The 25,616-nt window shown below is 38.5% G+C and overlaps 1 protein-coding gene across 3 annotated transcripts in view; it reads left to right on the top strand.

Annotated features, from left to right (window-relative positions):
- Positions 1–25,616, top strand: part of ARMC3 (armadillo repeat containing 3) — an 89,614-nt gene that overhangs the window by 60,741 nt on the left and 3,257 nt on the right. The window contains exons 11-17 of one of the 3 annotated variants that reach the window (XM_024766045.1): positions 3,971–4,107; positions 4,933–5,101; positions 7,510–7,607; positions 8,306–8,407; positions 8,822–8,917; positions 22,443–22,643; positions 24,473–24,635. In XM_024766045.1, the coding sequence (XP_024621813.1) occupies positions 3,971–4,107; positions 4,933–5,101; positions 7,510–7,607; positions 8,306–8,407; positions 8,822–8,917; positions 22,443–22,643; positions 24,473–24,635 (966 nt within the window). Of the gene's footprint in view, positions 1–3,970; positions 4,108–4,932; positions 5,102–5,212; positions 5,369–7,509; positions 7,608–8,305; positions 8,408–8,800; positions 8,918–22,442; positions 22,644–24,472; positions 24,636–25,616 lie in introns of those variants that run through there. The other 2 variants (XM_024766039.1, XM_024766051.1) reach the window with 2 other exon arrangements.

Raw genomic sequence — 25,616 nt, 5'->3', positions numbered from 1 at the left:
CATCATTTAAGTCCCTCAAAATTGGTGCAACACATTGGAAAACAAATTAGCATCACCCAGCAAAGAAGGTGAGCGTACCCTATAATGTGGCAATTCTAGGTATAAAACTAGGTATATACCTAAGACACTCTCTTGTCTCTGTGCACCAGGAAGCATTGTTTATAACATCTCAACAGCTGGAAACAAACCAACTGTCCAGCTGTTAAGAGAATGGATACGTAAATTTGTGGTATATTCATAAAACAGAATCTTGCATCAGTGAAAATGGATGAACTGTAGCTACAGACATCAACAGAGAAGAATCTCAACCAGCGTAATGCTGAGCAAAGTCAAGTTCAGAAGAAAACAGATGTGTGAATTCTATTTATATAATGTTCCAAAATATGCAAAGCAAAGCAATATGTTGTTTAAGCACATACATATAAAACTATAAAGAAAAGTGAGAAAATTATTGACCCCAAATTTAAGAAACCGGTTGCCTCTTGGGGGATCAAGGGGGTGGATGTGTTTGAAGAGGAGCACACGGGGGTTCAAGGTCATTGAAATGCACCATTTCTTAAGCTGAGTGGGGGACACTCAGGTGTGCCTTTTGCTATGATGCTTGAAATTATAAATATGGGTTACTCACACTCTTCCATTTCTCTTGTATTTCAAAAATTTTAAACATGGAATTGTAGTTTTTACAAGTCCATCATATAAAAGTGCGTTTGGCCCATTTCATAAAGACTTGATATAAACCTACAAATGTACCTTTTTCTCTTGCTTTTTTCCTGTTTGCGTGTCGTGTGGCACTCATTCAAACAGCCTAGGACTCTGTTCCTCTCGCCCCAGTAAAAATAACAATATGGAGCACTTATTATGCACAGCCAGTGTGCTAAGCACTTAACATGCATTTAAGCCTCACTTGAAATAGGTATGTTTGTCACTACTTCGAAAAGATACATGCATCTCAACGTACACAGCAGCATTAGTCACAATAGCCAAGACATGGAAGCAACCTAAATGCCCATTGATGGATGAATGGATAAAGAAGATGTGGTGTTTATACACAATGGAATACTACTCAGCCAGAAACAGAATGAAATTCTGCCATTTGCAACAATGTGGTTGAACCTAGCGGTTATTATGCTTAGTGAAATAAGTCAGACACAGAAAGACGAATACTCTGTTATCATTTACATGCGGAATTTTAAAAATAAAACAAACGAATGAATATAACAAAGCAAACAGACTCACAGATATAGAGAACAAACCAGTGGTTACCAGGGAGAGGGAAGAAGGGAGGGGCAAGACAGGGGCAGGGGAGTAAGAGGTACAAACTACTAGGCATAAAACAAACAAGCAATAAGGACATACTGCACAGCACAGGGAAATATAGCCATTATTTTGTAATAACTTTAAAGGGAGTATAATCTATAAAAATATTGAATCACTATGTTGTACACCTGAAACTAATATAATAAACCAACTATATGTAATCTATGTAGCATGTAAACCAGCTATACTTCAATTTTACAAAAAGAAAAGAAATAGGTACATTTGCAATCCCTATTTTATAGAGGAGGAAAATGAGGCTTAAAGAAATAATGTGCTGAAAGCAGAGTTGACGGGTCGGGAGATCAGGGACCGCGAACACACCTTTCTGCGTCCAGAGCCCCCGTCCTCACACTGTGCTGTCTGCTCAGACAACTAACAAATCTCTTCTCTCTCTTAGATATTTTTTCTATCCCCTTCTTTGTTCCCGTTGACTCAGTTCATTTGTATTCATCCATTAAGGTAGTAAGATACTCACCAAATATTTTTTTTTACCAGCTACCATGTGCCAGGCGCTGCAGTAGGCAGCAGCAACACAGTGATAAACAACACTGTGTTAGTTGGTCATTCCTCCATGCGGCTCACTGAGCAGTCCATCCGTTTCCTGGAATATTGCAACTGACTCTACGGCCCTCCCTACCCCTGCCACCTCCTATTCCTCAAACTGCCTCCAGACTGATCTTTCAAATTTATGACCCTCATCACATCATTGCAAGTCCCCAGGGGTGTGCCACTGCCCCATGGGAACAGCTGAGCTGCTTAGAGTGCTATGCAAGGGCTCGCAATGATCCACCCCTACCTGCCTAAGCCTGAACTCGCTTCCCAGGTGTAACTCTACACTCCAGAAACACCATACGATTTGAATTCTAAAATTCTCTTATTTATACCTCCTTGATTTCCCTGCTTGGAAAGCTAGTCTCATCTTTGTTCACCTGATAAGTGCCTGTTTCTCCTTCAACACCCAGCTCAGCCATCCTGTCCTCCATGACGGCTTTCTTTAGTCTTCAAACGCGGACTCCAACGTCCTGCTCTGTGCTCACACCACCCCCTATGCATGCTTCCCTTGAACTCAGTTTTGCACTAGTTTTTGTATGAAAGACCATAAGCTCCCTGAGGCTTTAGGGAAGGGAACTGAGGTTTTCCTTCCCTGCGTCCATGTCATTGATCTATACCTGGCACACAGTATATGCTTAATAAACAGTTGTTGAATGAATGAGTGAATGCATGAATGGAGGAATGAGTGGTGAAATGAATAAATGAATTAGATATTTGCCGAAAGAACACGTGGAGTCAGATTGCTATCTTATACTCAGATATAAAGATGTTCAGAAATTTGGCTTGCTAAGCATCAGATGCTTCAAGTAAACTTTTCAAAGCTTGCCCAGGTTACGTGTGCTAATGTGTAATCCCTGTTAGAGTCCCTGTGTTTGAGAAGAACATGATTGGAAGTGGATCGTATCTCACAAGGGCTCCTGTCTTCAGATACTACACAGAGAGACCTGTAGAATATTCTTTTTAGTCCTCCGGGCTCAGATAATACTGTATTACATTTCAAACAGTGAGACAAGAGCTCTGTTGAATCTTCTTTTTTTTTCCCCTGATTGGAACAATTTTATACATGTGTGACTTCTTTTAATAGTGTAATTAATGTAGTTCTCCCCGATTCTCTTCTTGTTCTTTTTCTTCTCTTTTTCACTCCTTGAAGCAATATGAGTGATAACAAAATGGATCTCCTTCTGGTGAACTGCTTCAGCATTGCTTCGTCCACACTGCTGACGTCATGGCACTGTCCAGTGACACAGGTGGCACTAGCCTGCATTGGTTACTTCTGCCTAGCTTTGGAGACTGTGTCCGTTTCCTATTGCTGCTGAAACAAATGACCACAACTTAGTGGCTTAAAGCAATAAAAATCTATTATCTCATGGTTTGGGAGGTCAGAAGTCTGAAAATGGGTCTTGCGGGTTAAAGTCAGGATATCAACAGAGCTGTGATCCTTCTGGAGACTTGAGGGGGAAATCTGTTTCCGGGTCCTTTCTAGCTTTTACTGTCCACCTGCATTCCTTGGCTGTGGCCCCTTCCTCTGTCTTCAAAGCAGATTACTGCAATCTCTGTTTCTACAAGTCTCCTTTCTCTGCTTCTCACACTCTTATCTCCCTCTTGTAAGGACCCCTGTAATTAAGTTGGGCCAACCTGATAATCCAGGACCATCTCCCTATCCCCAGATCCTTAACCACATCTACCAAATCCCTCCCAGGGACAAGGGCATCTTTAGGGGCCCGTGATTCTGTCCTCCACAGGCCAGATGGACACGCAGTGGTGAGCAGCAGAGTGAATGAACGTGGGACATCCCGCTTGTAGAGGGAAGAGGACAGGCTCTTTGCCCTGCACCCACCCCATGTAAACTCACAATGACCTCCCTCAGTAACTTTACTGCAGCCTCTTCTTAACTTTGAACAGAACACCACGCTCCTGTCTGTAAGGTTTTTGCAATTGATTCTTTCCCCCTGAATTTAATAAATCTAAACATGGACACATCCTAAAATGTTTTTACATAGTCAAAACCCTTTCAACAGTCAAAAAATGAGATTTTTTTTTTAAAGCATGAATGTTTATGTTCTGTACTCTTAATGTGTAAAATTTTGGCTTCCATTTCTAGTTGAGAAATTCAGGTGGGCTGGAGCCACTGGTAAAGCTCCTGCATTCCAAGAACGACGAGGTACGACGGCACGCCAGCTGGGCCATAATGGTCTGTGCCAGCGATGAGCCCACGGCCGCTGAGTTGTGCAGGCTTGGGTGAGTGGAGCGGTCTGGAGGGTCTGGCTCAGATGAAGGACACACAGTCTTCAGGCCCGAGGAAGGTCGAGCAGAGTCTCCACGCCTACTCTCAGGCCGCAGGGCGTTCAGAAGCTCTGCGGGTCACAGTCCCTCTGAAGGGACCGCCTGCAGAAGCGGGATCCTCCCCATTCCTCCCCTGAGAGATCTCCCCCGCCACCTCCACAAAATCATCTTCAATGTTTCCTTTTCCACTTTTTCATTCTGATAAACGCCTCTTTCACCTTCCTCTGCTTTGCTAAACACAATCTTATTTGTCGCTCAGCTTTCAAGGCTAAATTAAAACAGGCAAGCCATGAGTGCCACCTTTGTTTTCTCCCCCACAAACCACTCCACCACAATGACGCCTTTAACCAACCTCACCACGTCGGTTCCCTTACCAACAGCCTGTGAGTCAGCTGCCTTTAGCAACTCAGCCAAGAGGGTTTCAAGGTTCCACAGACAGATTTACCCTGTTTCTAGCCATTTTTGTTCTTCGTATATGTCACCTGGTTAGCTGAAAAAATTGGAGTCCGATACTAATTTTGCTTTAAATGAAGAACTTTTTCTTCCTAAAGTGTCCTTTTCAACTGTTTGATTATGAGTTTCCACATGGCATGTATGTTCTCAAAAAGGGCTGATTTGTCTTCATAATTCTGTCAGGATTAGTTTACCTAAAAGGGTGGAATGGTTTTAACCTTTCCATCTCAATCCTTCATTCAGGATCTTAGTGAGGTGTATGAATGGGAACTTACTATTGGATTGTTTATATAAGGCAAATAATGTCTTTTTTACTTTTATTGACAGGGCTTTAGATATCCTTGAAGAAATTAATCTATCAGTAAGTCGAAAAAATAAATTCAGTGAGGCAGCTCATAACAAATTGCTCAACCACCACCTGTCTCTGAAATACAGCCAGACTGGCTATTTGTCATCAAGTAACATAATTACTGATGGAGTCTATGATTATGGTCGGGTAAGTGGCAGCACTAATTTGTATTTTAGTATGTGTGATCAGTTCTTCTTGCATCGTGATGCCATTACGTTGCAATTTTATAACCGCCTAACATAATTTATATTTTTATAGGCAGAAACTTGGGAATCAGAACTTCATCCTTAAACTTTGTCTGGCTATAAGATTTTGCATTTGTGTACAGTTTTAACTAGAATCTGATGACCTGAACTTAAATTAGTTTGCTGCTGCTAGTCTCAAGTTTCAGAGAAGATATAAAGCAATCGGCTTTTATATTACTTCTAGGGCTCAGTGTTAATGATAATGTCAATAACAGAAGTATAAGTTTTTATTCTATTAATTATAATCTAATTGAAATTAACCAAATTGTAATACTGAATTTTTTTTTGTAATACTGAATTTTAAAATGTAATGTAGAAGAATATTATTTTACTTAGCTGCGTTTGTGATTTTAAAACAATACAGTGTAATTCAGTGTTAATGTTAAGAGAAATGGGAAGCTAAACATTAGAGTCTTTTTTTTTTTTTTTTTAACATTAGAGTCTGGAGGGCTTTTTGACATTACTGTCTAAATCAGCATGTTCTACTTCTGGAAACCAAAAGCAATAAGGAGAATAGGGAAATTTTTTAAAAACCTACAAATCCCATTTTAGGCAGAAGTAGGAAATTGGTATGATCTACAGACTTCAAAAATATTTAAAAGTCCCTGGGATCAGGCAGAAGTTACACAGGAGGAAGAATGGAAAAGGGAAAAAAAAAGCACAGAGAGGGACAAGAGTGGTAGCAGATCTCAGAAAGCACCATCAAAAGTCTATACTTTCCGAGGGGATGGAGAACTCAGACATACAAAAGGTATATGCTTGGTTCGCAAGGGGGTGGGTGGGCAGGACCTCAGGAACCGGGGTGAGCAGGGCTGGTAGCAGAAACCCTCTTGGACAAATTTGGTTCAAAGAAGCAGAGGAGACAGGGCCATAAAAGAATCACAGCTAAGCTGTATTTGCAGGAAACACTGTATCGTGGTAACAGAATTAGAGACATGTTGAATAACCAAAACTGCTAGCCTAAAACTTTTTCTCTCCCTTCTGCTTCCGCCAGCCACTGCCACCACCATACCCTCCATAACTGATACACACAAACCACCGAGAAATTACTGCTCTCGTTCAATGATGAGTAATTTTAAAAGAACAGGTGCCACATTATTAGCATAAAGATGATTTAAGAAAAATGAGGAAAAGAGCAGAAAAACCACCAGAGGGCACTTACCAGAGCACTTATCTGTTGCCATGGAACAGATAAAACTGTGACAAAATATATTTGTTCATGAGTTTTTTTTTTTTTAAAAAGTAATGAGACAATGTCCTTATGAAGGAGAACTCGCTGATTCACTCTAAATATTAAGTTTCTAATACTTCAGGCTTTAAATGTGTCAGTGAACAAAAGAGACAAAGATCTCTACTCCCATGGTACCAGTGAGAGGAAACAGACAATAAACAATAAATCTCACCAATACATTCTATCACGTGATAGAAATGATAAGCGCTGCAGTGGGTGGGGAGGAGGATAAAGGGGCTTAGGACACTGGAGTTGATGTGGTCAGGTAGCCCCACTAAAAGGGTAATATCTGAGCAAAAAATTTGAAGGAGGTGAAGGACTTCTTAGCCTTGGGGATAGTGGGGAAGGAGCTTTCTAGATGGAGGAAAGAGCTAGTGCAGAAACCGTGAGTGGTTGGCACACTCAAGGAACAGCAAAGTCGGTGTAGCTAGAACTGAGTCAACTAAGGGTGGAATAACAGACCAAATCAGAGCAGGTAAGAGCAAGCAGCTCATGGAAGTCTTGTAGACCATTGGAAGGATTTGGGCCTTTACTCTGAATGAAGTGGGAAAACACGTCAGGGTTCTGGGCAGAAGAATGACACGCTCTGTCTTACTTTAAAAGAACCATGAAAAGTATCTTGGATGAGAGAAGGATCTATTACTTGATTGGAAAAAGACCTCACAGGGTGATCTGGTCTAACCCTCTTCACCCGGCTGATAAAATTGCTAGTATAGGGCTTTGTCTAGCTTGTTGTTAGTTATCCTCACAACATTTTTAGTGATCTGTTTAGTAATTAGTTACTCTTACAGATGATAAGCTCTTCCTCATGTATATGGATAGATTTTCAAACTCAAATACTTCCAGGGCCAAGCTGATAATTATGGTATGAAACAGTTGAGTATCAAGTTACAGAGACTGGTGGGGGGGAGGGGGAATTGGAGGGTGTATCTTGCCCAAAGATATCCACAAGCTTCAGTTTCCTATTTTTAAGTGTGTGTGTGTGAAATTAGATACCTCAAACAGTTAAGAACCAGTATTCATTAAAAATATATATAATGCATGCAGATATTACTTTTCGATTCTTAAATTATCTACAGATAAATCCTGGCACCAAACTTTTGCCTTTGAAGGATCTCTGCTTACAAGAACCAAGTGACCAACGTGCTATACTCTTAATTAACAGTAAATCTGATGCGTGAGTCTTTGCGGGGAGGAGGAATGAAGGGAAGCAAATAATTTTTTTTGTTTGTCCATCATCATGTGAATACATAAAGGTTCCCAGTATGGTATCTTTTCTTACTTCCTGTATCTAGCAGCACCATGAAAGTAAACACTGGCCCATAAACTCATAGCCTGACATAGTAAAGAACACAGAATAGTCACCACTGTGGTTTTTCCTTTGATTCCATGTTACCAGTCAATTCCATGGGTATTTCTGCAATCAGGGCTTCTTACCCTTCCGGCAACATGAAGTAACTGAAGAAAGTATAAACAGATAGGAGCAAACCAAGATGAATTATGTTTACAAATCTCCAGAACTAAATCCAGGAATACCACTGCTGCCCAATATTTTTAATAAAATAAGGAGAAAATAGTAGAGCTAAAAATGAAAGCTTCAACAGCCATTAAAATGGTCTTGTATTCCTATATATCTATATAATACATTTTATGTGACACATTTTATAAAACTATTTCTAGTTATAGCTCATGAAAAGGTTTATAATATTCATTTTATCTTATTTTAAACTCTCCTTTTTGCTTTTAAAATAATGTGTCACTGTTAAAAGTCAGCTCTAAATATGATTTTTCAGAAAAAAATCTATTTTGTAGGACAAAGTCAATATTGACAAATTATTTTAATTTGTACATAATTTCAAATATGTAAAATTTTAGTTCTCCAACTCCATCTACAGAAGATAAGTCATCAGACGTTGGTTATGGACGAAGTATTTCTTCTTCATCTTCTTTAAGAAGAGCAAGTAAAGACAAGACCAAGTAAGAAAATGATGTTTTGTCTACACTCAAATAATTCTCTCCCTTAATTTGGGAGTAAAAAAGAAATTCAGATTTTAGGTTTTGGCAACTTAAATTTTAGTCTTCTCACAGTCACACAATTTCAGGATGAAAGCCAGGAAACCTGGTTTGACATTCTGTCTTCTGTGAACCCAGAGTGAGATCTTGAGCCCCTGACTCAGTGTCCATGATCAGGCTTAGCGTCCTTATCTGTAGATGGAATAATGCCTGGAGCCCTGCTTCTTCTCGGAGACTGGGATCAAAACATACAATGGAAGTGAAAATGCCTTATAAATTATAAAATGCCTTGCAAATGTAGTGCATTGCTATTTTCTGTATGATTGAAATTGGTTGTGGTGTTTTTCAAATGACAAGAGAAAACAGTTATCATTTTAGTGCTGGATTTGGATCTCCCACCGAAGAGAAATCAGAACCTACTTCGGGACGCAATACTGCTCTTAGCAAAAGTGCCACTAAAGAGAAAGGATCCAGGTAGAAACCTTACTGTATTCTTCTCCTAACTGTAATCCTGTCAAGTTTTAATTACCCACAGAGTTGGTGAAAGGGAGGGGTGGCTTTTAACTAGGAAGCTCTTCTTATGGAATCAGATGTAGGACTAAACAGGACTCATGAAGTATAATTAAAATTACTTTTATTTGTGTCTCTTGTTGTTAAGAGTTAAAACTTACCCAGAGGGAATTTCTTCTCCTGCCTCTGGGTGAGAACTCAGGGTACTCTGCTCACTGTAAAGTCCTACAGTCACTTTAATGCAGAGACAACAACGGAAACAGCAGTCTCCAGTCAGCCCTTTAAAAGTCCAACCATGTGTAGGAATCAACTTAAAATGAACTCTTCTGCCCCCCACCCCCACCCCGTGGCTGCCTCGGCAGCTGATGAGCAGCGCTGGCTGCACTGTAAGCCTCCCTCGCCCATGCCTCTTGCTTCCACGTCCCCTCCCCATCTCCCCCACGGAAACCCCTGACCCTTCAGGAAGCAATGAGAAGAGGAAAGGGAAACGGGACCACATTCTGAATTTGGCTGGAACCATTATTATGTGGTTCCACACTTTTTAGGCCTGGCATATTTTAAAACACTGTCTACATGTTTACATATTTTTAAACATATTCTTTCTCTTGTCAGCACTTTCCTGGATTCTTCAAAAAACCACTCAGACCTCCTGCCCCACTCCATGACCTGTCAATTATTGTTGACTTAAGCCCTCCTTGCTGGAGGCTATTTGGCACACATGTATATAATTGAGCATCTACCTTCTAAACCGAGACTGTCTCCTAAGGTCTCCTAAGGAGTGGTCTGCCCTCCTCCGCAGACCTCGGAACTGTGTATGTTCTATTTCTGACTTTATTTTCTCCTGTCAGTCTCTGTTGCTCACTGTTCTGATCTCTGCTTCTGATCATCCCTCATCCTCTCTGCCCTCCTGCCCCTCCTCACCTCTTCCCTTCCCTTCCTCTCCTCACTTGGCTTCTCTTGTTTCTCCTCCCCTGGACTGAGAGTGCCTTGAGGACAAGAACATGTTCGGACTCGAATAATTTCTCTTTTCATCGCCAGCATTTAGCACAGCGCTTGGCTGGCATACATAAGGCATTTGTGTTTATTCAAGAGAATAGAAATCTCAACTTTTTGCAGGAAAAGGTTCGTTTCAACAAGATCCACACTTAAAAACTGTGTCTCTTGAGCAAATAGGTTACCTTCTCTTTGGCTGAGTTCACTTATCAGTAAAATGCAAAACAAAACAAAACTGTAGTTTGGGGCTTCCCTGGTGGCGCAGTGGTTGAGAGTCCGCCTGCTGATGCAGGGGACACGGGTTCGTGCCCTGGTCCGGGAAGATCCCACATGCCGCGGAGCGGCTGGGCCCATGAGCCATGGCCGCTGAGCCTGCGCGTCCGGAGCCTGTGCTCCACAACAGGAGAGGCCGCAACAGTGAGAGGCCCGTGTACCACAAAAAACCAAACAAACAAAAAACCTGTAGTCTGTTCCTCACAGTGTCTTGAGAAGATTAAATAAGTTAATGAATGAAAAGGGCTTAGAGCAGGGCCTGGCCCAGAGTAAACATTCAACAAATGTTAGCACTATTGGATGAAACAGTTGCAGGGAGCCCAAACCCACTCCAGCCTTGCAGGGATGCAGAAGAATCCCCAGAATCCAGCGCACGACAGGAGCTGGGAGTAAAGTAGATAAACCGTTAGTCTGCTTGTCTCTCTCCCTCTCTCTTTTTCTCTCTCCACCTGCACAGTGTCTGTTTACAATTGCTTTGTTACCTTCCTTGACTTTCTTTTGGTTGCTGCCTCACCCATAACTGTAGTTTATATGTGACTTTGACTTGCCATGGGACCAAATCTGGGCCCAATTCCAAGGCAGTCTTTCAGTTCTAAAGCCCAACAATAATCAAGTACAATCTGCGTCTCTTGTATTTGTGGGGGAGACCATCTTATCTTCACATGCTTGACAGGACAAGGCTGGCTCCAAGGCAGGTGTCTCCATGTGGTCTCCTGAACTCCTCAGCTTCCTGGGGAAGAATCCACCTGGCTTATTTAAGTGATCAGTGTGTCCAGGCTCTTTCCCCTTCTCAGCCCTTGGTCCACTGGGGGATAGATTGGTCATGATCTCGTTGTCCTGTTGTTTATCTTTTGGTCAACCTTTCTTGTCTTGTGGCTGTTAGAGACCCCTGGACATAGAGTAAAATATTTTAACTCTACTCATCTGAAAATGTCACAGAGAATGTTTAATGTTGACCAAAAAGATACTGAGCAATACTGACAAAGAATAATGAGACATCTAGAACCACAAAGCAGCTGAATTTTTGAAAGGGAGAGGAGAGATGGGAGACAAGTCAGTCAGCTGTGTATGAGGTACCAGACAAGGAAAGTGAAAGTGTGGACTTCTTTTTCCTGATGAATATTATTACCATATACCATGTAAATTAAAATCATTGAGCAACAGGCTCTCATTAGGTGACCAGCCACCATCTTATTTCTGTTTTCGAAGGTTCTAATTGCACTTTCTTTTATGGCATAGCACTCAAAGGAGAGGTGATTAATTTATATTTTGTTTATCCAGACACCTTCTTGATACTTCCCTAGCCTTCACAGAAACCAACATGTGTAATGCTCTCTAAAGCTTTTCCTTGTAAATACCATTCTCCTTACAATAAACACTTACTATACCCATTCGTGAAAGGAATTACAAGTTCTATCTATACCATATTTTTTATTGAGACTAGTTTTCATAAATATTTAAGTTGATTGCACATGAGTTTATTACACACACTTAAAAGTGTGTTTTTCTGTCCCCAAATAGGAGGATATGAAATACATATCCTTCTAGTCTGTTCATCTTTGGAGACTTTTAGATCTTTACAACATATACTTTAACATTTCTGCTACTTAGGTCATCTTGATCCCATCACAATGACTTCCTAAAACATTTTTGTTTTTAAAATGATTTTCCTCAGAAAACTGGACAGCCACATGTGTAAGAATGAAACTAGACCACTATCTTATACCATAAACAAAAATTAACTCAAAATATGAGACCTGAAGCCATAAAACTCCTAGAAGAAAACTTAGATGATAAGCTGTTTACTTCAGTCTTGGCAATTGATTTTTGGATCTGACTCCAAAAGCAAAGACAACAAAAGCAAAAAATAAATAACTGGGACTACATCAAACTAAAAAGCTTCTGCACAGCAAAGGAAACCACCAACAAAATGAAAAGACAACCTACTGAATGGGAGAAAATATTTGCAAATCATATATCTAATAAAAGGTTAATATCCAAAATATAAGAATTCATAAAACTCAGTAGCAAAACAAAGCAATCTGATTTTTAAAGGGCAGAGGATCTGAATAGACATTTTTTCAAAAAAAGACATGCAGATGGCTAACAGGCACATAAAAAGATGCTCAACATCACTAATCACCAGGGAAATGCAAATCAATACCACAATGAGATATCACCTCACACCTGGTAAATTGGCTATCAGGAAGACAAGAGATAGCAAGTGTCGGCCAGCATGTGGAGAAAAGAGAACCCTCGTGCACTGTCGATGGGAATGTAAATTGGTGCAGGCTTTATGGAAAACAGTATGGAGGTTCCTCAAAAAATTAAAACTTAAAATGATCCAGCAATTCCCCCTCTGGGTATTTATCTGATGAAAATGAAAGCACTAATTTGAAAATTTTCTACACCCCCACATTCATTGCAGCATTATTTAACACAGCCAAGATATGGAAACAACCTAAGTGTCCATCAATGGATGACTGGATAAAGAAGTGGTATATGTATACGATAGAATACCACCAGCCATAAAAAAGAATGAAATCTTGCCATCTGAGACAACATGGATGGACCTTGAAGGAATTATGCTAAGCAAAGTATCAGACAGAGAAAGACAAATATTGTACAATTTCACTTATATGTGGAATCTAAAAAACAAAACAAATGAACAAACAAAACAAAATCATAGATAAAGAGAATAGAATGTGGTTGCCAGAGGGAAGGGGGGTTGAGTGGGCGAAATGGGTGAAGGGGGTCAAGAGGTCAAACTTCCAGTTATAAAATAAAGTCATGGGAATGTAATGTACAGCACGGTGACTACAGTCAATAATATAGAGCATATTTAAATGTTGCCAAGAGAGTGAATCCTAAAAGTTCACTTTGTATGGTGATGGATGGTAACTAGACTTACTCTGGCGATCCTTTCACAATGTATAGAAATATCGAATCATTGTGTTGTACACCTGAAACCAATATAATGTTACATGTTAATTATACCTCTATTTAAAATTTTAATTAAAATTAAAAAAATAAAAGAATTTCTCTCAAACCCTCTTTTTACCCATACCTTACCTTTTTTTTTCCCCTTCCCTTAAATCTTGACTTCAAAAGTCTTCCAAAAACACATATTGTCTCTTAGTAACATTTAAATACCTTCTGACCTTCTTTTCTTGAATTTATTCATTCATTCAACAAATATTTACTGAGCACTTAGATGCCAGGAATTATTCTAGTATTGGAAGTATAGCAGTGAACAAATACCTCTGCCCTAATAGAACTTACATCCTAGTGGAACAAACAAAATAAACCACACACACACACACACACACACAACGTACCTTCCTAACACAATGTACCTTCCTGAGACCAGAATAAATCATATCTCCACTTTGTACAATACTCCCTTCTCATCCTTTTGGAATAGATTGGGTAGAACAGGACACCTAACTGGAACAGATTTTGTCCAGTGTTGAACTGCTTGAGTTTCTAATTTTTATTCCTTGTGGAATTTATTGAATGCTACATGGTATTGTGATTATTTTTCACATACCAAAATCTTCTCACCTAAATTGAAACAAGTGGGCCGGATTCATGACTTACATCTCTCCCACCAGCTCTGCCCTATAATTTATATATTCAAATAGTTGGCACTTCCCTGGTGGTGCAGTGGTTAAGAATCTGCCTGCCAATGCAAGGGACATGGGTTTGAGCCCTGGTCTGGGAAGATCCCACATGCCGTGAAGCAACTAAGCCCATGTGCCACAACTACTGAGCCTGCACTCCAGAGCCTGTGAGCCACAACTCCTGAAGCCCACGGGCCTAGAGCCCATGCTCCACAACAAAGAGAAGCCACCACAATGAGAAGCCCGTGCACTGCAACGAAGAGTAGCCCCCGCTCACCACAACTAGAGAAAGCCCGCACACAGCAACAACCAACCAATGCAGCCATAAATAAATAAATAAATTTATTTAAAAAAATAGTTGATGGGATCAAGAAGGAGCAAGTGGTTAAACTTTGATAATGTCAATACACAATTTTGAGCCAATTATCTCTCTCTACTTGCCTATCTACCTACTCATCCACCTGTGAACATAGAAAATATCCTTATTGTTTTGGGTTCTCACAGTAAATCTCTGTTCTCAGGTAGTTTTGCTAAAGTTTCTGCAAGAAAGCTAGAATTTCTTATATCTTTAATCATAAATTGATGTTCTTTCTGGAGATTAATTTTACAGGAGTTAATTTTGTAATTTCCAAGCTCTTGTTTCCATGTTTATCCAGAAATGAAATTCATTTAAGTACTGAAGCCCTTATTTACACCACTTGGCAGCCTTCATGGGAAAGAAGTCCAAGTGAAATACTTCTATTTATAGCAGCAGGAAATTACAATTCAGGGGTTCCCATAAATTATCTCTTTTTAATCACTCAGTCAGCTTCCCTCTCTGATGCGCTTAGCCCAGGGTACTGGACGTCATCTTCTCACACCAAATGATTCTTCTCACTTCAGGCAGCATGCTCAGGGAGAACTACACCTGCTTTGTTTCATAGGTGGCTCTGAGTAATTACAGGGTCGAGATCTCCAATCTTACAAAGCTACCCTGTAATTTTAGAAAACAGGTAAACCTATTTATGCTTTCTTGCCATTCTAATTGACCTTCCCAGGATTAGTTCCTAATTTACTAACATCTGACTATGCATTGTAAGGTGTTCAGTTTATTTATCTTACAAAAAAGGAAAAGGGTTAAGATGATATAGCTGGAAAGTAGTCATTTTTGCTTGGAGATTTTATCACAATATATCATTAGTGTATTTAATGCATGATTAGACTCTTTCCTTGGCTGTAGTAAATAGAATATTGGATTAGAAAATATAAAACTTTTTTTTTTAGTATTTGTTATGATTATAGAGTTTTGTGTAATTCTCCAATAGCAGCTGATTGGATTATTTTTGTATTTTTTTCTCTAAATTAAAGGGAAAACTCAAATGGACTTTAGTTGATCCTCCTCCCACACCATGCTTCAAATAATACTTAAAGATAATTCCCACCCCTAATTTACTGTTAGTGGAACAGAATGCTCCATACTTGTAAATACATAATTTAGGAGATTTACCTGCCTACACCAGCCTAGTCCCATTTTGGGGCTTTCAAATATATAATCACAGCTAAGATTTATTATAGCAAAAGATACAATGCAAGATCAGCAGGCAAAAGATACACATAAGAAAAGGCTGAAAGAAGTCACACACAGGCTTCCTAGTCCTCCCTCTGTCTCTGCTAGCATAGCATAGGATGCTTCTCATAAGAGATTGCTCCACCCAAGAAAGCCCACCTGAGTCATGGGATCCAGACTTCATAAAGGTGTAAATTCCAATTACCTATAGGGAAACACCAATTTGAATGACAGTAGATTTCTCTCAGACCAGAAGGAAATGGCACACCATTTTTCAAGTGCTAAAAGAATCAACCATGTGTTCTCTATCTGATGAATCTATCCTTCAGCAATAAAGAGGGAGAAATAAAAACATTCCCAGATGAGGGAAAACAATTTACTGCTAACTGGCCTACACTTACAGATTGGCTAGCTAAAGGAAGTTCTTCCAACAAAAAGAAAATAATGAAAGAATCTGGAAGGATCAGGAAGAAAGAAGGAAGAGCTGAAATATGGGTATATACAATAGACTATTTCCTCATGAGCTTTATACATCATATTTGATGATTGAAACAAAAATTATAAAAACATCTGACACTCAAGACGATGGTATTTAAAACTGGAGACAGTAAAGAGACCTCCATGGGTGTGAGGTTTCCGTATTTCCCTCAAAGTGGTAAAACGTGGATACCAGCAGACTGTGATAAGCAATATATGTATATTATAATACCTACAGTAACCACTACAAACCAATACAAAGAGCTACACTCAAAAGCAATGTAAATAAATCAAGATGGATAAATAAAAAATGTTCAAGTAACCCACAGGAAGGCAAGAAAAGAAAAACAAAGGAAAAGAGCCAATCAAAAGGCAGAGATTGGCAGAGTGGATTAAAAAGTTATGATTCAACTATATGCTGTTTAAAGAAACTCAAATGTATTGATATAGGTGGGTTGGAAATGAAAGGATGGAAGAAGATACCATGTAAACATTAATTTTTTAAAAAACAGGAATGGTTTTTAAAATATGTATTAAGGTAGACTTCAGAGCAAAGAAAAACTCTAGAGACAAAGAGGGACATTACATATGATAAAATGAATCAATCCATGAAGAAGATATAATGATCCAATGTATATGCACCAAACAACAGAGCCTCAAAATACATGAGGCAAAAACTGATAGAGCAGAAAGGAGAAATAGAGAAATCCAAAATTATAGCTGGGGACTTCGACATGCCCCTCCGAGCAACTGACAGAACTACTTGACCTAAAATCAGCAAGGATATAAACGAGTTGAACAACACCAGAAATAAATAGGATTTAATTGACATATTATGGAACATTCCATCACCAGCAACAGAATACACATTTTTTTCAGCTGCACCTGGAACATTTACAATACCCTGGGTCATAAAACAAGGCTCAGCAAATTTAAAATAATTGAAATCATACAGATTATATTCTCTGACCATAATAGAATCAAACTAGAAATTAATGACAGAAAGACAAGAAGAAAATCTTTAAGCATATGGAAATTGAATAATACACTTCTAAATAATCTCTGGGACAAAAGGAAGCCTCAAAGGACTTAAAATATACAAAGAACTGAAGGAAAAATGAAAATACAACTCTCAAAATTTGTGGGATGCAGCCAAAGCAATGCTGAGAGGGAGATTTATTTTACTAAAATGTATTAGATAGAGAGGTCATAAATCGATAATCTAACCTCAAGAATCTAGAAAAATAAACTTAATAAAATTAGAAGGAAGAAAATAATAAAAACAAATCAATGAAATTTGAAACAGAAAAACAGCAGACAAAGTCAATGAAATCAAAAGCTGGTCCTTTAAAAATGTCAATAACTATGTCAACAGTACTATGAGAACTTTAATTCAGCACCTTAAATGAAATGGACCAATTCATCAAAAACTGCAAACTATCAAAACTCACCAAAGATGGAACAGATGCCAAAATCATCATTTAACTATTAAAGAAGTTGATTTCATAAAACCCTTCCAAAAGAGAAATCTCCTGACCCAGATGATTTCATTAGTGAATTCTGCCAAATATTTCTAGAATTAACACCAACTCTGAACAATCTTTTCAAGAAAATAGAAAAGAGAATGTTTCCCAACTCATGTTATGATACCAGCATTATCCTAATGTCAATACCAGAAAAGGACATTATAAGAAAATTACAGCTCAAAATCCATCATGAAAAAAAAAAAATCCATCATGAACATAGATGAAAAAAAACCTTTCTGAAATATTACAACATCAAAGCAATATATAAAGAGAATAAATAATTCATCTCAGAGGAGTTTATCCCAGGAATGCAAGGCTGGTTCAATATTTGAAAATCAATCAATGTAATCCATATTAACAGTATAAAGAAGAAAAAGCACATAATCATATTAATTGATGCAGAAAATCAGTTGACAAAATTCAACATCTATTCATGATAAAAAATAAAACTGTCAGCAAAATAGGAAGAATATAAGGGAACTTCCTCAGCCTGATAAAAGGCATCCACAAAAATTACCATACTTAATGGTGAAAGACTGGATGCTTTCCTGCAAAGATCATGAACAAGACAAGTGAGGAGAGAAAAACTGTTCCTATTTGCAGACAACATGATTGTCTAAATCGAAAATCCTTAAGGAATCCACTTAAAAACAAACAAAACTCTTAGAACTAATAGGTGAGTTTAGCAACATGTCAGGATATAAGTTCAACACAGAAAAATCAATTATATTTTTATATACCAGCAATGAAAAATTGAAAACCAAAAACTTTTAATACCATTTTAATAGGGCTGAAAAATGAAATATGAAATTAAAGTGAAAGAGAAAATGAAACAAAACATGTATAGAACTTATATATTGAGAACTGTAAAACACAAAGGAAATCAAAGAATCCCTAAATATGTGAAGGGATATACCATGTTCATATGTTGGAAAACTCAACATAGTGAAAATGTCAGTTTTCCCTGAGTCGATCTAGACTTGATACAATTCTATCAAAATTCCAGCAGCATTTTTGGTAGATTAGCGATATGCTAATTCTAAAACTTTTATGGAAAGGTAAACAAATTATAATAGTGAAAAATCATTTTGAAAAAGAATAAAATTGAATCATTCTACCTAATTTTATGACTTACTGTAAAGCTACAGTAACCAAAATAGTTTGGTATTGAAGAAGGGATAGACCGGGACATGAATGAACAGAATAGAGTCCAATAATAGATGACAGAAGCATGGTCAATGGACTTTTTAATTGAAAATATTACGATATAATTGTAAATTCACATGATATTGTAAGAAATAACATAGAGTGAGCCCATATACCCCTAACCCAGTTTCCCCCAATGATAACATTTTCAAAACTATAGTACAATAATCACAACCAGGATAATGACAAATACAATCCAATGATTTTATTCAGGTTCCCCCAGTTTTACTCCTACGTGTGTGTGTTTGTGTGTGTATTAACTTCTATACAATTTTCTCACATGGGTAGGTTCATGTTAAGATAATCAATAGTTCTATCACCACAAGGATCATTCATGTCTAACTGCTCAGCACCATTTGTTGAAAAGTCTATACTTCTCCCATTGAATTGCTTTTGCACCTTTGTTAAAAATAATTGAGCATATTTGTGTGGGTCTGGGTCTTCTGTTACATTAATCTGTGTGTCTGTCCCTCCACCAGTATCATTCCATCTGGATTACTGTAGCTACACATAAGATCTGATATCAAGCAAAGTGATTCTTCCCACTTTATCCTTCTTTGTCAAGTTTGATTTAGCTATTCTAGCACCTGTGCCTTTCCATATAAATCTTAGAATAAGATATTCTATTCTACAAAAAAACTTTGCTTGGATTTTGATAGGAATTACATTAAACCTAGAGATCATTTGGGGAGAATTACATCTTTAATATGTTGCATCTTTAAATCTATGGACACAGGATGTCTCATCATGTATTTACGCCTTCTTTGATTGCTTTTGACAGCACTTTTTAATATTCAGCACACAAATCCTACACGTTTTTTAGAAGCTTATACCTAAGGATTTAATTTTCTTGGCATAATTGTAAGTGCTCCAAATTTTTTTTTGGTTTTTAATTTTGGTTTCCACCTGTTCATTGTAACTATATAGAAACATAATTGATTTTGTATGTTGTTCTTATATCTTCAGATCTTGATGAACTCAATTCTTAGTTCTGGGAGTTTTCTCAGTAGATTCCTTGGGATTTTCTACATAGGCAATCACATCATCTGCTATGTCTTTAGTTTTCAATAACTTGATTTCAACGTGGAGTGGATTTCTTTGGGTGTACCTTATGGATTTCTTTGGGTGTACCTTATGGACATTCACTGAAATTTTTTCTTTTTTTTAATAAATATTTATTTATTTTTGGCTGTGTTGGGTCTTCGTTGCTGCACGTTGGCTTTCTCTAGTTGCAGTGAGCGGGGGCTAGTCTTCGTTGCAGTGTGTGGGCTTCTTGCGGTGGCTTCTGTTGTTGCGGAGCACGGGCTCTAGGCATGCAGGCTTCAGTAGTTGTGGCACATGGACTCAGTAGTTGTGGCTCAAGCGCTCTAGAGCACAGGCTCAGTAGTTGTGGTGCACGGGCTTAGTTGCTCCACGGCATGTGGGATCTTCCCGGACCAGGGCTCGAATCTGTGTCCCCTGCATTAGCAGGCAGATTCTTTTTATTTTTTTTTGGTGCACGGGCCGGGAAACGAACCCACAGGCAGATTCTTAACCACTGTGCCACCAGGGAAGTCCCTGAAATTCTAGACTATGTAGATTTATGTCTTTAACCAAATTGAGGAAACTATTTCAGTCTTATTCAATTTTTTTTTCTGTGCTTCATTCTTTCTCCTCTTCTTCTGAGTCTACGATGACACCAATATTAGCTCTTATTTATTGCATCACAAGTCCCTGAGACTCTGTCAGTTGCTTTTTCAATCTTTTGCTGTCCAGATTGGATCATTTTTATTGATTTATCTTCAAGTTCATAGACTGTTTCTTCAGTTATCTCCATTCTGCTATTAAACCTATTCAGGGAATTGTGTTTTTTAAGTTTTGGTTATTGTATTTTTCAGCTGCAAATTCTATTTTTTTATCTTCTATTTCTTTCTAAGACTTTCTAACTCCCTGGTCATTTCAAGAGTGTTTGACCTACTTGTTGGAACAGTTTACAGCTGAGGCATCTCAGCACTGATGTGTTTTGATTGTCTTTTCCCATACGAGGTGAGATTTTCCTGGTTCTTCATATGTTGAGTAATTATATAGATTGTGATATTATGTTATGAGTCCTTCAGTTCTTATTTATGGGTCTTACACTTATGCTAAGAAGAATGTTTCTTTTGTGTGTGTGTTTTAGCAGTCAATTGGCCCAGATGCTTTCGGTCTTCAAATTTCAACCAGTGTTTTGTGGGTTGTCATTCCACCATTAGTCCCATTTTCAAAGGCTTTGTGGTGCTATTTGGATCAGCCCTGCACGTGTACCAAATAGTGTCCAGTACGGGACTTGGGCGGTAGTTTATACCATAGTTCCATCTTCAAAATCTACGTGTGTGCCATTTAGGGTCAGAACTATGCACACACAGCTTGGAAGCAAGCCTAGGAATATATAAACAATTTTATAGGGTTGCTTTCCTGAGCTCCTCCCTATCCATGATCTCCCTTGTCTTTTCTGGTTCCTTGGAGCTTCCCTTTTGGTCCTCAAACCAAAAAACCCTTTATTTACCCTGCGCTGCTACACTCCTGCCATGACTGCATCCATGTCCACAGCCAAACAGCAGGAGGACTGAGCAAGTATAAGGCAGTTTTAGACTCTTAGGGACCTTAATGTCACCGCTGCCACCACCGTCACAAGCTTCCTTAGAAGATGGGGTACAAGATAATGGATAAAAATAAGAAAAAAAATCAAAAAAAGGGTTTTCCTCCACTGTGTCTCCTTCCTGTTTCTCAATCGGGCTTCTCCTTGGGCTCTCTCTGTGCTGATGCCCACTTCCAGACTTGGGACTATGTTTAGTTCTGCTTGGAGAATAGTGGAGGAAAATTAAAATATAAGCTCACCGTCAGTTCCGTAGTCATTCAAATGTCAGCCTTCTCTGATCTTCCTGCTGTGCATTATTTTTCAGAGTTTTCAAATAGCTATTGCATGCACCCTGTCCAGGTTTTATGACTGTATTCAGTAGGAGACACAGGGTGAAGTGTGTTTACTCCCTGTTACCTGGAATGAGAACCCCTGTCATTGTTTTGTTCCACTCATGAGAGAATTAGTAAGATATTAATACTGGTTCAAAGATCATTTGAGAATATATGCATTTATATCCAATTTAATTAAGGAATGTTAGAAAAAGATTTTAACCTTTGGGAGTATCTTTTCCATTGAACAGAAATAATTTGCATCTCTACTAAACAAAAATCTATATGTTAACTAGTAACTTCTCTAAGTCTGGAACTTTTCATTAAGAGTATCTTTTAATTAAACAGTATCTTTACTGTTTACTAAGTACATTCTATTTTCCCTAAGTACAGAACTAAATACGTTTCCCTAGATAAACTTTGCATGAATCTTTGCCCCTGCATGACATGGAAATTCCATGCCATCCTTATTTTGTTTTTGTCTTTTTCCATGTTTTGGATAATTGTTCTTAAAAGTGGGATCCACATTCTTCTTGCAGAAGGTCTCAACTGAAGCAAGAGATGATATAAGACTGGCATAGACTCTCTGAGGAGGCAACCTATTTTTTCCCAATTCCATAAATATTTATTACATACCTACAATGTACCAAATATCTTGATAAGCAATGGTACAGAAAAGCAATGATTTTCATAATATATATCAGTCGTGTAGTAATCTCTTGAAAAATAATTTCTCCGGCAAAATATAGAGACTATAAAGCTCTATCTTTGTCGTGGAAAATTTGACAACTCTGTATGGTATTGTTGCTGAGGTATATATAAAATACTATATTTCTGCAATGCTCTTCAGATCAACTCAGAGCACAGTTAGTGCTTATTCACTCTGTGATATTGATTGCTATTGTTTACTCTCTAAGGAAAGGCAGAGTAAAAAAAGAAGAGGAAAAAGTGAAGGAGGAGGAAGAGGTTGCAGTAGCACCAAAACTGACTGGAGAAGGAAGTCCTGATAAAGAATGGCTCCCTCCCTCTGATCCTGACTTCTGTGTTTATGTGTATGAAGTGACCAGATCCATACTTCCCATCACCAGTATAAAGGAACAGGTTGAGGTTCTTGCAAAGTAAGTGTCTATATATACATACACATTTTCAATTTCTGAAAAATGTTTTTGATGTTACTGATTTGCACTTTTTAGCCAATTTTCAAACAACTACACCATAATAAAACCAAACTTGTATAGCACCCTGCCTCTGATTCTGAAGCAGAAACACAATGAATTGGATATAAATCCTCCATTTCTATTTTAGATCATATTTCTGCCAAGAATCAGAGCTAGGAGCTGGAAATTACTTAAAGAAAAACGCCTAGGTCATTTTCTCCAGCTAAACCAGGAAAAGCATCTTTCAGGGTGATCCTAAAGAAGTTATGAATGAAGGAATCCTATTTTGAATTATTTGTAAACTCACAAGTTGTTTTCTAATACAAATAGCCATCCCTTATTTTTATGTTATATGTCTGATATTTTGTGTTTCATGTTGCTCCAAAGTGGGATTGTGGGTATTCTAAGAGATGGTTCGGCATGCTGTATAAGCTAAGTGAGGTCACCTCCTAAATGAGAGCATTTAATCTGATTCCGCTAAGAGAAGGCTGAGAACCTGACTTTATGACTGACAGGAAATCTCTAGAAAGGGAGGCTCGCCTTCATGACTGACACCAGCCAGTCGTGAGCTCCTGGCTTGTGCAACAGCTGCAATCTCCGTGGGAGCTTGTACCTTCTCCAAATAGAAGTGAATTGCAGGCACCAAACCTGGATGTGACAACTGCAAGACACACAGCCGCCAGATCACTGACTTCTTGTCAGGTGACTCTGGAAGAGAGCGTTTTTGGCTACCGAAGTTTTCCTTGGTGTCCTTGAGAAATGATGACTCAAGCAGAACTCTGACTTAGCTCATTTCAACACTTGTCAAATTTCCTCATGCTCTGTTGCTATCAGAAATAGTTCTCATCATTCCCAAATAATTGTTTTCTTAACCTGAACCCACACCAAGAGAGCAATACAGAGATGTGTCCCCATGCCTTTGGCTCCTAGAGGCTGTTACAGGACATCTGGCTGGCACTGAGGGTCAGTTTTCTGCCTAATCCTTTCTCTTGGTTTTCACCATTGTTCTTCTTCACTTGGTTCCACGTACAGCAAGAGGAAATTCTTTCTTTACAATGGGCAATCCTGCCTTTACTCCATGATGTAGCAGCCTCAGCTGACAGAGGATCTTTGCAGGTGTGCTTACTGACATCTTCAGTGAGAGCCTAATCTTAGGAGAAACTCACAGGCAAAGTACACCCCTGCACCTCACCTCCGAGGAGCCTAACTGTTAGTAATTTTTCCCTTTTTGCCTCTTCCTGTCTCCTCTAACCTCAGTGTTACGTAAATGCCATGTCTTTCTCGAAATTAAAAAAAAATGATAAAATTTAAAAAAAAAGGATGATAAAACTTGAAAAGATTTGTGAACCTCAGGGTTCACAATGGTCCTATATGTTTGTCTTGGTCTCTGAGTTTAAATTCCTTAAAAGAAGGACCACATGTCAAGACAATGCCTTGGATTTCAGATTCAAACATTTGAAAATACTTTCCAAGATTAAGATAACATTTAAAAACTGTGTTGATACAAATGTAGTGTGATATTGATTTGTATCTTGCTATACATATTGGGAAAATTAGCGTTCATTTCCTTCTTCCTGCTGAATGAAATGTTAGAATTTCAGTTTATGTAAGATAGTTTAAATATAGTAAGCATAATGTTAACTTATAGTAAATACATTTTTTAAAGTAAAGCAAACAAAAATCAGACGGAAAGTATCTTTTACAAGTATAATTACACAGATATTTATACTCAAAGCATCCAAAGTGAGATATTAAACTTGATTGATTAAATCTCACTGTAATTGACACAGGTACGTGGCAGAAAAAATGGGCGGTAAAATTCCAAAAGAAAAACTACATGATTTCAGCTGGGAACTTCATATAAGTGAACTAAAGTTTCAACTTAAATCCAATGTTGTACCAATTGGACTGATCAAAAAAGGAATCTTCTACCATCGAGCTTTGCTTTTCAAGGTATTTAAGATGTTTTGCTCATTTCCCACTAGGTAAAAATGTTTTGTCTGTATCATTGTGGAGTAAGCCAGTTGCTAACAATTAACTGGATGATATTAATCCTATCATTTAGATGTACTTATATTTGGCATGTATATGTATGTGTATATATACATACACACACGTATATTCACCAGACTATTGGAAACATATTCATTCAACATTTATCATACACCTACTCTAGGCCAGGGCCTCTTCCAAGGTCTGGGAATATACGGATACTAAAGTGACAGTCTCGGGACTTCCCTGGTGGTGCAGTGGTTAAGAATCTGCCTGCCAATGCAGGGGACACGGGTTCGAGCCCTGGTCTGGGAAGATCCCACATGCCCTAGAGCAACTAAGCCTGTGTGCCACAACTACCGAGCCTGCGCTCTAGAGCCCACGAGCCACAACTACTGAGCCCAAGTGCCACAACTATTGAAGCCCATGCACCACAGCTACTGAAGCCCATGCACCCAGAGACCCTGGTCTGCAACAAGAGAAGCCACCGCAGCGAGAAGCCCACGCACCACTATGAAGACCCAAGGCAGCCAAAAATAAATAAATAATTTTTTTAAAAAAATTTAAAAAATAAATAAATAAAGTGACAGTCTCTGCATTCAAGGGGGACCTAAGCTAGACTTGCGGGTTCTCAGGTGACGTCAGGGAAAGTTTCAAGGGAGGAAGTGATATGTGGCCTCAGAATTAGAGGTTACATAGGATTTCAGCAGGTAAAGAAGGAAGACAAGGGTGTTCTAAACAATACAAATATTTTATTTAAAATAACATGTATGAGAGTCAGTGGTCCATTTGAGGGATGTAGAGTAGTTGGTCTGGATCCAGAAAAGCGGGGAGGGGTTGGATAAGGCTAAAGCACCAGACAGTAAAGCACCATGTGAGTTTGTACTTGATCTTAAAATCTGTGAGTAACCACTGAAAGTTAAGGGGAAAGTGATTTTGAAA

Source organism: Neophocaena asiaeorientalis, unplaced genomic scaffold (genome assembly GCF_003031525.2).
Source record: "Neophocaena asiaeorientalis asiaeorientalis breed wild unplaced genomic scaffold, Neophocaena_asiaeorientalis_V1.1 scaffold217, whole genome shotgun sequence".
Classification (NCBI taxonomy): Eukaryota; Metazoa; Chordata; class Mammalia; order Artiodactyla; family Phocoenidae; genus Neophocaena; species Neophocaena asiaeorientalis.
This window is presented reverse-complemented; position numbering and strand designations above follow the sequence as displayed.